At 38.3% G+C, this 13571-nt stretch overlaps 1 protein-coding gene across 1 annotated transcript in view; it reads right to left on the bottom strand.

The window, feature by feature from the left end:
- The window catches only part of OXNAD1 (oxidoreductase NAD binding domain containing 1), a 45946-nt gene extending 37035 nt beyond the window's left edge, over positions 1 to 8911 (bottom strand). Inside the window, exons 1-3 of the mRNA XM_075212307.1 lie at positions 8604 to 8911; positions 1456 to 1608; positions 1028 to 1094 (exon numbers count right to left, since the gene is read on the bottom strand). Of these exons, the coding sequence (XP_075068408.1) occupies positions 1028 to 1094; positions 1456 to 1608; positions 8604 to 8692 (309 nt within the window). The 5' untranslated portion in view covers positions 8693 to 8911. The remainder of the gene's footprint in view (positions 1 to 1027; positions 1095 to 1455; positions 1609 to 8603) is intronic.
- Between the last annotated feature and the right edge of the window lie 4660 nt (positions 8912 to 13571).

Here is a 13571-nt window from a genome sequence, read left to right as displayed (position 1 = left end):
TATTAAAGTCAGCGCAAATCTACATTCTGCTCTCAGATCAGAAGTTAGCAAAATGGGTGAGGAAGGAGGTCGTCTCTGGCCAAGATGAACTAACAAAGACTGTGCACTCATTGGAGAAGGCCTGCAGCTCCAAAAGAAAGATACAGAGGGAAAATGATATATATAATAATGATCTAATGCATTAAGAAGCAACTAATTAAGAAGGCGAGAGGTGCTCTTTCAAGTTCTGTTAATCATAAGTTGCAATTACCATATTACAGAGTAATTATAAAGCATAAAGAGAGTGAATGGCTCTGTTAGTGTGTTTGTATCCCGTGACAGGGGACTGGCTGAGTGTGTGTCATCTTTCTTGAACTGTCAGCAAGTGAAACACGCAAACGAACACAGTGATTTAATCACACGAGTGAACACACTACACAGTTAAAACACTGGTTATATAACGGATTTAATGGAATGTTTACACAATACAAAAAAAATATATACACAAATGCTAAACAACTCCAAACTTCTGATTTCAAGAACCAAAAAAAATCTTCTATACTTATGTGTGCCTGAATAAGTGCATACAGTGTTACTGCAATGGGGTATGCCTGAAAACCATTTTGTTCTGCCAACTAAACCTAATGTATTACGAACCTCAAAATAAAGAGTAACAAACAAATAACACAACCTTACTTTAATAATGTGTTGCGTTACAGTATCACTACCAGGAAACTGTAATAAGTTGCATGACCTCTGCTGACACATGACTCCAGAGCCTGAACTTGTGTAACGTACTGTGTAATGTAGAATTAGGGATTGACAAGTGATCTAGCTGTTCTCTGCAATCAGAGCATGTACCATGCCTGTACTTATTTATGTCCTTAAGGATGACCGCGCTGTAAATATTATTTTGTAAAACAATATGAGAACCAAAAACTTATAACTTAGATGTGCATACATGAGATAGACAGAGACAAGGTAAGACACTGAAGCAAAGAAATTATAATGAACACAGTGTATATCTTAAAGATGGTCGGTCACTCACCTCTTGTCTAAATGTGTTCGCTGTTCTCTCCAAGTGGTCTGTTTTTCTCTGCGATGCCATTTTCCGTCTATGTCAAATAAATCCAGATTTCATTGTTAGAAAATAAAATGTGGTCTCTAGTATGCCAATTAGATGAAGATTGCATTTTTTGCCATCTCAAAAACAATTACATAGTACAATTTAACTATCAATCAATGTAACCCACCAGGCAGAGGAGCACTTTTGAACAGCAGAAACTACTCTGCTGAGCGTACTACATTAAATAACATACTGTGGAGTTACTTCCGAAAAGGCCTCTGTCCTACAACAACAGCAACAAAGATCTACTGTTTGAGAGTTTGATGAGCATCTCTTTCCTAGAACAACAGAACTGCCATCACATCGCTTTTTAAACAATATTTAATAGTGCCTGCAGACAGATCACCCACCTATTCAGGGTACAAGCGCACAAAGCAGGGGCCCTAGCCAGCAATGAGGCCGACTGACTAGTGAAAATTCCAGTAGTCCCTCTGAGCACTTGACAAGAGGTAGCAACCACAGCAAGAGCCATGGCCGAGGTGAAAACAATCAGATCCTTGAGGCTAAAAAGTTGGAGAATAAAAACAATTGCATTAGATTTTGTTCAGAGTATGACACAGATGTAGTCAAATATTTTTCAGAAAGATCAAAGCAAATAAAGTTCATTTCTTTAAAAAAAAATCTTTAAAAACTACTGTACACTACATTTAAAAAGCATTTAATAAAAAAAAAATATAGATACTTCTTTTCCATCAAACTTTATTGTTACCTGCAAAGTAATTTACACAGTAATTTCTCTCCTCTTAACCCTTCAGTGTACAGAGGTAATATCAGATGCATATCAGGGGGTATATTTACTGAACTGTGGGTTTGAAAAAGTGGAGATGTTGCCTACAGCAACCAATCAGATTCTAGCCATCATTTAGTACATTCTACAAAATGATAGCTAGAATCTGATTGGTTGCTATAGGCAACGTCTCCACTTTTTTCAAACCCAGTTTTGTAAATATACCCCCAGATGTTAAATTAATGTTGAAGCACTTGCTTTAAACACATTACACAACCATGAAACATTTATTTATAGCTTATGTTTTACGTATAGGATTGTGTCCTATAAAGAATCCTACAATAAAAAATAATTTGTTTTTTATCTTCTGTGTTAATTTTGCAATTTTGTAATTTTTGTGCCCAGACCCACTGAGGCACTATAACACTCTCAAATATAAGCCAAGTCTCAATTGGAGATGTTTCTTGCTATATTTACTGCATTAGAATGGCTTATATACAGCTGACAAGTGATCATACAGTTATTGTTAGCAGCACAAAGAAAAGTAATAGACAATAGGGAGAAAATATACCCAGATTATACCCCATCTGTACCATACAAAAATTATATTCAAAAAATGGTAAACTGTTATTTTACTATGTCCCTTTAAAGCTATGTGTAATCATACATGATGTACAACCTGAACATTGATTTCATCGTTTTTTTTATTTAAAATATCAATATTGCTTGACTGTACAGTATAACTCTCCATTAGCTTAACATTAATTGCAAATTAAATTGTTTGTGGAACCATAAAAAGCAGAAATATAAAATGTTAACCTTATTAAAAGATAATTATGATTACAATCCGAAAGGAAAATTGTGAACTAGTTTTATTGCTTATTATTTTCTAAGACTCCTCATAGACAGATCCACCTATGTAATTTGGACCAGGAAGTTAGCAAGTCGGCAAGTTTAATGAAGTAGGCTAATTAACAGAGGAACGGTCATGCAGAGTTCACCTTTACATGATTTACAGACCACTGAACCTTTGTTTTAACCCTAAAAGAAAATAAGAAAATAAAAAAAAATGACTGACTTAATTGCAAACTTAGAAACTATTATACTACTAGATACTAAAGGCAATTTCTAACACTCAAGCTGTGAAAATACTTTTCTGACTTCAAGTTTGAAAATGACTGTATCCTCCAACAAAGTGTGGTAATAATGCTGGCTACACACGCTGCAATACCGTGATTGATCTGCTATCCCCTTGGGTATGGTGCAAAATAACAAGATTAATGCTGCCCTGTGATCTTGGATCAGCCATCATGGATCCAGTCAGTTCCAGCTTGAGGCTCACACACAGTAAAAGCCCAGAATTATCCTACTCTTCCTTCTGAGTCAAGAGGCAGATGTTGGCCAGTTATGTTGTCAAAAAGCAATTGAACCATCGCCCAATGCTCAGATGGAGCATCTAGTCAGTCCTTTTTGTGTTTGTTTTTATTTATTTTATCATGTGTTCTATGCCCTAACAAAAAAATGTTTGCCCCATACGTTCTTTAATTATTTTGGTATAGGAGCACCTAACACAACTACAGGGAGACAGATCTATGGGCATAACATTTATTTTTATACAAGAATAATCAGCATCCCGTTTAAAGGAACTGCTGAAATTGTTAGAATAGCATACTAATCTCTACCAAGAATATCTTTGATGAAAGGTTTTCTAATAACTGCCTGTTGTTTACAATATATCAAACTATAAGAGAGTTCAGCACGACAGCCTATCACTTTTATTATTCCTTATTAAAGCACCAGCATATTCTGTACAACCAGGAAGTTAAATTAGTACATAAATAAAAAATCATAAGCTATCATTGTTAGGCAGATCGTGCAGTAGCCATTAAGCATCAGGGATCACCTTCAGATATAAATGTCTTTCTAGGTAATGAAAAAGAGGACGAATGTAACCTGGCTGAAATAGAGAGCTGAACGCTGACGAAACAGGTAAATACTTCACAAAGTTGGTGGTAATGTTTGCAAAACTCTGTGCATAACCTTGGCGTGGACCTGGACAGAAGTTTATCACTCAGATAGCAGGTGTCAGCGGTGGTAAAATCATCATTATTTCACCTGAGCATAGAAGGAACAAAGCAATTTATTCTTTCAGAGATCATCCAACTATAACCTGCAGTGTGTTCTCCTCCCTGTGGGACAAAGATTAGCACTAGCTGTACATTGTGTAGAATATTGCTAATCCTAACTAAGGACATTTACATTGCACCAATCTTTCATGTTTTACACTGGCTGCCAATAGGGATTAGCTTGTCGACTTTCAAAGCACTAAATAAACACTGCCCCAACAAAAGTATGGTTATGCCAAATAGTGGGCCTATGTTACATCAATAAGCCAATTCAAATTTGACTGGTTCTTAATCCAACATTTTGGCAAATGCAGTTGGAAGACGACCATGGGCCACTATTGGCTTGCCTGTGCTAGCATCTCCTGAGCCAACAGTGACGTCAGTAAAGAGCACCATCTGCTCAGCCCAAGCATACAATAGCCAGATGTCATAAAATTTGGTCTCTGATCCTGTTGCTCAGGCCAAACATCGGGATTGTACTGCATGTGGCTAGCTTTAGAACTGTGTATCTACTTACACAACACAAAGAAGCAGCACTATAGGAGACACAGGCACAGATCGATCTGCACTGACTAACTTATTCATCTCACCACCCCATTTCCTGTGATTCAATGACATAACAGACAATCATTACCAGATCTGTAAAAACAAATTTTAGTGCCTGGGGCAAGAAAAAAAAATAATGGTCCCTAGCCATCAACTGTAACCAAATTTACGCCAAACAATCATAATCCTGCTCCGCCCTTCAGCTTTGCGCCTCAAGGTGGTTGCCCTAAGTTACAGCCCTGATGAACACTTTCTCACAATAATCCAGCAAATCAACAAATGCAGCAAATTTAAGAAGAACAAACATTCACTTCTCACCTCCATGAAAATCCTGTTGTGGTTGTTATCAATAGAACTCTGATGTGACTTTCACAACTACATGACCAGCTTGGCACATGCAAGCAGATGCTGGATGTGTTCCTTGCAGATTCAAATTCTCCATTCAGTAAGCTGCCCTAAAGGTTTTAAATATACCCACAAGATGATTGATAGCCTAATTTATTTCGTTGTAAAACAGCTATACGGAATTTCCCCAGGGGTGTGGTTCCAACATCCAACAGAGCAAACTACAATAAAAATGTAAATGTCTAATATTTTATTACTGGTAAACAATATATTTAATAAATGTTGTACAGCAGGGTAGTACAACCTTTTTGGAGTTGGAAAGTAATAGAGGTTAAAGAGTTCTATGATAAATTCATCTTCATAAATCATTAATTGTACAGATTATGGGCCTGATTCATCTTCGATCGCAACGTAACCGCACCTTGCGTTTTAAAAAGTAATACAGAAAACAAATCTATATTTAAAGAAAGATTACACTTTTACTAGTAGAAATATTCACAGAAAAACATAAGTACTCTCTACAAAGATATGTTATTGGTGGAGCTAAGCAGAAATTCCCCAATGGTTAATAATTATTTAAATGCAATGGCCACAATTCATTGGATTGCATAGATTGTATTCATTTTAATTTAGCAAAAAGAATCGACTGCTGCAAATTTGCAGACAAATTAGAAACAGTATATATGTTTTTCTTAACATACCTTCTGCCATTAGTCACACTTTGTTATACCCGTTTGCCAAGGTAAGCTATTAAAATATACAAAAGCTTTCTGAAACACATGATTTTAGCGTTTTCAATCATGTTCTTTACTGTTGCATGTGGGAAAAAAACCTACTAAAGTAAAAATCGTAAAATATTCGGTTGGCCACTACAAAGTTCTGTATATGTACAATTTTGAGATATATATTTATTTCCTTTATGTATTAGAAGTTTCACCCATCCCCTCTGTCTTGTGACTATTATTCTGGCCTTCTAATAAAATAAGATCCTAAGGGGTCATAGGAAATTCGCACAATATGTTCCAGGGCAAATTTCCAGCACAGGAAACATTGCTCATTTTTACTTGCACCTCATAGGTCAAGATTTTTACATACAACATCTCACAGAGGTTTGTACGGGGACCTTGCGGCTAATTGAATTTGCCCCTCAGAATGGAAAAGGATATTAAACATTTTGTGGGGCCTTGAGGCTGCATCTCTCTATGCACATATGAAGGACATTTTTTTGTTGCGGGCATCTTTATAAGAGTTAAACTGAACAAGCCTGCAGCCTACGATGACACAGCAACACTAGTAGATATTGCATCATAAGTATGTCGGTAAAAACACATAATGGGCCTTCCCGCTCTCTCCATTCTTGGGCAAGTTGAAGCAGTTATCATTAAAGCTGCACGAAGTTACCTACAAAAGTTATTTTTGCCCCTCTACCCAGCCAAAGCCCTGGGGCAGCTATATGCTTTCCCGAATTTCTTACGCTTTTCTTATAGCCTTGGCAGAAAATGTCATTGTAGGATTCATTATTCAGTAAAATGAGAGATTTAGCCAAGGGTGTGAAAACTTTTTGCATGCAAAACCCTATGTAGGTCATTAGGAAAAAAACAAAACTTTGTAGAGCAGCCTTATTGGCTAAGTAATTTAAACTGATGGATTGTCAATCACAGGTTAAACAAAAATATATATTTTTCCCCAGCACATTACACCCTGTCAAAACATTAAAATAGGCCTTGACCACAGTCATGTAAGGTCACAAGTTAATCATATTCTAAAACTGCACTTTAAGGACCATCTAACATTTAAGCAAATTGGACAGTTACATAACAAAATTATTCAATGTTTTCCATTAAAATGTTAGGATAGTTATTCTGCATCCAGGACCCATTCCAGGGATGAACTTTTTCATTTTCCCAAAGATTTTGATATTTTCAACAATTCTGATGGCTTAAACCAGGGATGGACAAATCCTAGATGCCAGGTAGTCTATGCGCTTAAAACATCCTAACATCTAACTTTTGAGCGTTATTTCTATATAGGCAACTTTATGTGCATCTTTTCTTACACCTTAATATATACTATTGGCTCATAGATTTGATTGTCTGGCACACAATTACTACTTTATTTTGTCCATCATTCTGTGATAATGCCAACTACAAACAGGAATTAAACGTCCATTGTATTTCCAGATAAGAACTTTCCCCACATAAAACTCCCACCTCCCCTTCTCTACTGCAGATAGAATTACTTTACTTTCTAATCAGACAAATTGTTTTAGAGAGAAGAAGAATGGTAGTGAGAGAAGAGGGAGCAGATTTACTCAAGGCTGCCAGCTGTATGTAGATAAACTAACTAAAGGTAATTTGCAAAAAAAAAAAAACAAGTGTGGGTCCCACAGTGCAAGTGCCTTTTGCCAATTCAGAGCAAAACACATGGCTTTTATGTGTGAAAACAATACAAAAGTTTTTTCTGATGGGATGACTTGGACAAAGGAGATGGTGCATTGTGGGGGATGTTCACTATTTTCCAGGAGGATACACAGCATTTTTATACTTACCAGACTTTTTCATTTTGTCTTTGAGGCGGCTTAGATTGGGACCTTCTATGTGCACTTTGCATAGGAATCTGCATTTTTAGGTGCACGTCAATACTTGAGAGCCTCAGCGAAGATGCTCATTCTCTGTCTCATAGGACATGGTGTCTGGACTCAGACAACTTAATGACAGGTGGGCAGAGACCATGTTTCAAGCTTTTATATAACTACAAAGTACCTTTGTTTCTTTGAATAAGCAGCATTTTCTGTGAATTTGTGTTAAGTAATATAGATATCACCTATTTACAATTTCACCCACAAAAGTGATAAGCATTATCCCACTATTATATCTTTATTCCAAAACCTGGCAGCACAGTGGCTTAGCGTTTAGCACTTCTGCCTCACATGATTTCCAGCGGGCACTCCGGTTTCCTCCCACAATCCAAAAACATACTAGTAGGTTAATTGACTGCTATCAAAAACTGTCCCTAGTCTGTCTGTGTGTTAGGGAATTTAGACTGTAAACTCTATTGGGGCAGGGACGAATGCAAGTGAGTTCTCTGTACAGCGCTGCAGAATTAGTGGCGCTATATAAATAAACAATGATGATGAAACCTAACTAAAGAGAGGATACAATGAATTTGTGATAAACTCTAAAAGCTAACAAATGTCAAAATGTCAGTGTACTTTCAGAGAAATGACAAAGCAAATGTTAATATTTTGAATAACTACTTTTTACTAAATCACAATGAGTAAACCAGAATGGTGAACTACATAACAGTACAAACCATGAATTAAGTTTTAGACAGTCAATAATTATAAAAGTTTTGGAAGGACAACATAAGTTAAATAAATTAATGGGTGGCTTCAAGTAGGAATTCTATAACCTTTTATTATATGAAAACAAAAGCATAAATGTCCAGTTAATTTACAATATCTAAATGTCAGCCCTTGGAGGTTAGCTTGTCCTATTCTGCCCCTCTAAATGAATGATTGGTGTAGCACTATATGCATTATAATGCAGGAGTGTAAGTCCTCAGGGTACTGCTGTGTATAAGAGTAATCATGTAACCATTGTGGAAATAGTTCCCTTTCATACTGTAAGATTAAATAATTCATCATTTTGTTACAATAGAACAATTTGTCTACTTATAAGAAAAGCTTCCAGCACATTACTATTTAACTGCTGTGAACACAACAGAAATATAACGCTAGGAAACGAAGACTGACCTGAGGAGAGCTCTATACAGCCCAGCTGTGTAACATGCCGGTTCCAGGAGACAAGATGACATTGGTGACTTCCGGGTTAGTGACGTCATTCCGTCGATAACGTCAGTGCGTCAAAATGATCTGGACATGTCACGTGCAGTGACGTACCCTGGCAAATGTTGCCAGTCTGTATAATGGCGCATGTAGTCTTATAGCTCCAACAACAGCATCTGGATGGTTGTCAGTGTTGTAGTATGAATAAGTTGCCTGGCATGCGTGTCTGTGACTACAGCAATAAATACCAGCTACAAACTTATGTACTCCTTTTCCCATATTATTTTATTCCTGTCCAACACGCTGGGAGCCAAGCAGTGAAAACGTGGTATATTGCAGTGTGACGCCTTCAGTAGCAAAATCATAAACGTTCTTTTGTTTTAGAAAGTACAAAAATATCAGTTGATCTGTGCAGAGAGATTATTGAAGAAACCAGGCACTTACAGAAACACAGCTTTATTATAGTTAAATTCAATCTTGCTATATTACTGTCATGAAATTACCTTTGTCAAAGAGACTTAGATGAATAAACGAGGAATGCACATCATTCTGTTACACAAAATGTGATTTTAAAAAAACCCTCAAATGTTTAATCCATATTTGCCAACTCTCCCTGAATGTCAGGAGACTCCCTGAAGAGTCTGGCATTCTCCCTGATGCAGAGCCAGTACAAGATGTTGTTGGCTTTGCCATCTGTGGCATGGTGACACAGTTCAGAAATTGTGTCCTATGTCCATGTATTGATGTCTATGGAGATGGCCTTTTTCATGGAGACCAAGATGTAATCAAAGACTGACAGGTAAGACAACATGACTTCAGTAATGGAGACAAATGTAAAAGACACTTCAGTCTCTAGAGATTCATTAGCTGCTTTTCTTTAAAGCATAGCTGCCTACTCTCCCGGAATGTCTGGGAGAGCAGGGTAACCTCCCCGTTCTCGACCCCGCAATAGATAAGTGGCAGGGGGCGGGGGCTGAATGATGCAAATATCACGTCATCTTAGCTCCGACCCCTGCTGTAATTGGCCAAAATTGTGACCATTTTTTTAGGGGGCGGGGCATAAATAATGTAATTAATTAAGCCCCGCCCCCACACTCCCACCTCCCTGATGTTAACGAGGAAAAGTTGGCAAGTATGGTTTAATCTGAGTCCTATATGATAAACCAAATTGAATCCACTCAAGGAAGGCGAATACTAAAGCAAAATTATCATTGTAATTACCGGTTGGTCTATTAAACTTTTCATTCTAAACTTTTTCTGAAAGCCTAATACCCCCTTCTCATAGTTAAATGCATGTAGATGGATATGGCTCTAGTTAACATTATTTTTTTAATATCACTATGCACACTACTGTCCTGTTTGTGTCTGGAATACATCTTGATCTACCTACTTGAATTTACAGTAGGAGCCCACAGTGCGTTCCAAATGCTAGTGAAAAACACATGTTAGACACGTTTGTGTTTGAAATGTGTTTGCACTAGCATTTAAAATGCTAACTCAGTGACAATGGCTATTTAGCTTAAAAGAATTGTATTCCACAGCAAGTAATTGCGTTCATTTTTAATTTGTTTTGGAGCAAACATTTTGCTGGTGAAAACCTCTGATGGAAATCTTTACTCCTAGGGGTAAATTAATCAAGCTGAGAGTTTTAGGCGTGTTTGAAAAGTGAAGATGTTGCGTATAGCAACCAATCAGATTCTAGCTATCATTTTGTAGAATGTACTAAATAAATGATAGCTAGAATCTGATTGGTTTTTCAAACCTGCTGGAAAACACTACACTTGATACATTTACACTCTAGAGTAGTGGTTTTAAAGTTTGACATGCAGAGGGGAAAAGCAGATGAAAATTGCTGCTTAAAAGCAGAGCACTTTGTGCTAGGTAATTGTAAGAGACCACTGATTTCAATAGAAATGCATTTTCCAGAAGTGGTTTCATCTGCCGGGCTAAATTGCTGTCAGTAACAACTGCCTGTCACTAACGGAAAATTGCTGATGTTTTTCTGGAAAAAATACAGGCATTCTTGACTCTTTTATGTTTCTCCCCTATCAATAACATTAGTAACACGTACAAGTTTTACCTACCTGACTGGTAAAGCAATGACAAGGTGATAATGGGAACCTATGGAAACATCTTTTCAGCTGTGATTTTTATTGATATCATCATTTACATAGTTCCAACTACCCAAAATTACAGTTTATGTAGGTACAGAGCATAGTTACTAATTCTTAGTGGGACCCGGTCTGTATGTAGAAGATCATCATTATCAGCTATTTATATAGCGCCACTAATTCTGCAATGCTGAACAGAGAACTCACTTCAGTCCCTGCCCCAGTGGAGCTTACAGTTTAAATTCCCTAACATATACACACAATGATTCTAATGTGATGGTTACTTTCATGGGTGGAAGAATGGAACATTGCGTCACCAGGATCCATATCACAATTTTTGTAGGAGCCTGGTGACGCTGCTCAAACCTCCCAGGTCCCCTGTTCTGCTTTCAAGATGTAAGAAACGCCACGCTCCTGTGTCTTGTCCTGTCAGCCGTACGGCACTTCTGGGTGCACGGCGGCAGGAGCCAGTCACGTGATCCTCAGTCGGGGATTTTGAAATCCTTTTCCTTCCTGTATAAAAGAAGCACTCTGACACTAACGCAGTGTCAGAGCAACAGGTTACTGTACCTCCTGACTCCTGTGCGTACCGCTACTTATCTTTGTTTTACTTCTGCCTGCTGTTAACCCACTGTGTACCAGACCCGGCTTGTTTGCAGATTCTTCCTTGTATCATCCCTCTGCAAGATTGACATCTGAACTGTGTAACAGACTTGGCTGCCTACTGCTAACAGCAAATCTGATGCTGTTAGCTGTCCCGCTGTCAGTGCGGCCGCGGTGCACATCGCACTGCTAGAGAGAAGGTCTCGTGAGACTATGACTTATAGTTACGCAAGATCTCCTCACTAAGCAGCTCGCTCCCCACCGCGTCCGAGGACAAGAAGAAAGAAGAGGAGCCTGCAGGCTGCAGCGAGAGAAGAGGACCAGGTAAGTGCTGTATGTATATATATATATATATATATATATATGGGGGGGGGGTGCACAGAACCCTTAGCCCGGGGGCCTCCATTGCCTTAATTCGGCCCTGGTATTGAGTGAACCAGCCACCCAGCTTGTTTATATCTGGTGTTCTAAACGGTGGTGGCAGACGCGCTCCACCTTAGGGCTCCTCCACCGGCTGCTTGGTTGCTACGGAGGCTTCCATACAGCCAGACAGGTAGGGCAGTGCGATCATATGCAGAATCAGGGTACAGAAGGTTGACTCTCTAGGGGATTTCTGATTGGCTGCCTGCATTTTATAGTGTACTCATACCCATTTTAAATTGCCTGTGATAGGTGCCGTTTCCTTTGAACTGCTTGGATCTGTTTGCTGCTTATTCTTGTTTTTAACAGCTGCCATAAATTGTAAAGTCTGTAACAAGTGACAGAAGAACGGTGAAAAACATGGAATATTAGATGATGGGTCTACAAGAAAGTTAAAGTGGACACTCACCACAATCTTTCTGCAATCCAAAAATTGCTGAGATCCAGACCACAATCACTACCAGCGGCCAGTATAACAATAGGAAGTGCTGGCGAATAATGTTTATTTAATGTTAAAAGTCTTATTTAGACAGGGATACATGATACAAATCTTAAAATGATTAGAATAATAAATAGTCTTTCTCAGATACAGCGACTTACTTTGTTATAGACTCATTGTTTCTTCCCTAGACTAACACTTCACATAAAAGGATTTCCTCCAAATTAGCCTTTTCCTCTTAAACTATTCATAACAGTATATGCGCATTATATGTGGCAATACATACTTTTCAGCATTTGTCTGAATATTTATACAAGGATGTGGCATACCCTTTAGATATTTTCAACACTTCTTGTTTCCTATTTGCCCAAACAATGTATCTAGGAGAAAAGGGGGTATGAATTGAACTATGTTTTTTATAATAATGCTTGTTTATTGTTTCAGATGACCTTAAAAACCCTCAGTAAATGAAATGTGGTGTGTGTCGTTCCAAATATAGTTTATATGTTTAGATTGTCATATATGCTATAGGGGAGTGCCTGCTACGATAGTTGATGTTCCAAGCAATATGCCTCCCACTGTGATATAAAAATCCAAAATAATTAAAAGTCCATAAAGTTCACAGTCAACTAGACTTCCTACATCCAACATCTTCAGCAACAATTCTCAATTGGATTATTTTAGAACACCAAGACATATGTGTGCTGTCCCTGCTTATCCTCCTGGACCTCTCCGCGGCCTTTGACACCGTCGACCACCCCCTCCTGTTGCAGCCCCTTCTTTCTCTCTACCTTTCTGGCTCTGTCCTCGCATGGTTCACCTCTTAACTCGCCAACCGCTACTTCTCTGTATCCATTTCTGGATCCCACTCCTGAATCCAAGATTTTTCCTGGCCTGCCCCCTCCACTGGAACGACCTCCCATGCTCCATCTGACCGTCCTCTAATTTGTGCACCTTCAAATGGGCACTTAAAACTCATTTGTTCCTCAAAGTCTACCAGCAATCCACCAAACCTGCTGTCCATGCCTGATTTCCTCACCTCTCTCTTCCCCTGTCCCACTACTCGCTTCTGTTATTGATCCCCTCTGACTCCCCATTGTGCCTCTTGTCTGTTTGCCTTCCCTTTAGGAAGTAAGTTCTCATAAGCAGGCCCTCTTCCCTCCTGTCTCTCTACCTATTCTTATGAATTTGTTTTAATAAAGAATATACATAGAGACACTCTGGGACTAATTTATTAAGGCACGCAAAACTAACATATTGGGGCATATTCAATTGTCGGCGGAAATGCAGAAAATCTCGCGCTCCGCACTATTACCGTTATTACGGTAATAGTGCACATAAAAACGTTATCCAGCTAACTTA

This window comes from Mixophyes fleayi, chromosome 5 (genome assembly GCF_038048845.1).
Source record: "Mixophyes fleayi isolate aMixFle1 chromosome 5, aMixFle1.hap1, whole genome shotgun sequence".
In the NCBI taxonomy this organism is placed as follows: Eukaryota; Metazoa; Chordata; class Amphibia; order Anura; family Limnodynastidae; genus Mixophyes; species Mixophyes fleayi.
The sequence above is the reverse complement of the archived record's forward strand: the minus strand, read 5'-3'. Positions and strand labels throughout refer to the sequence as shown.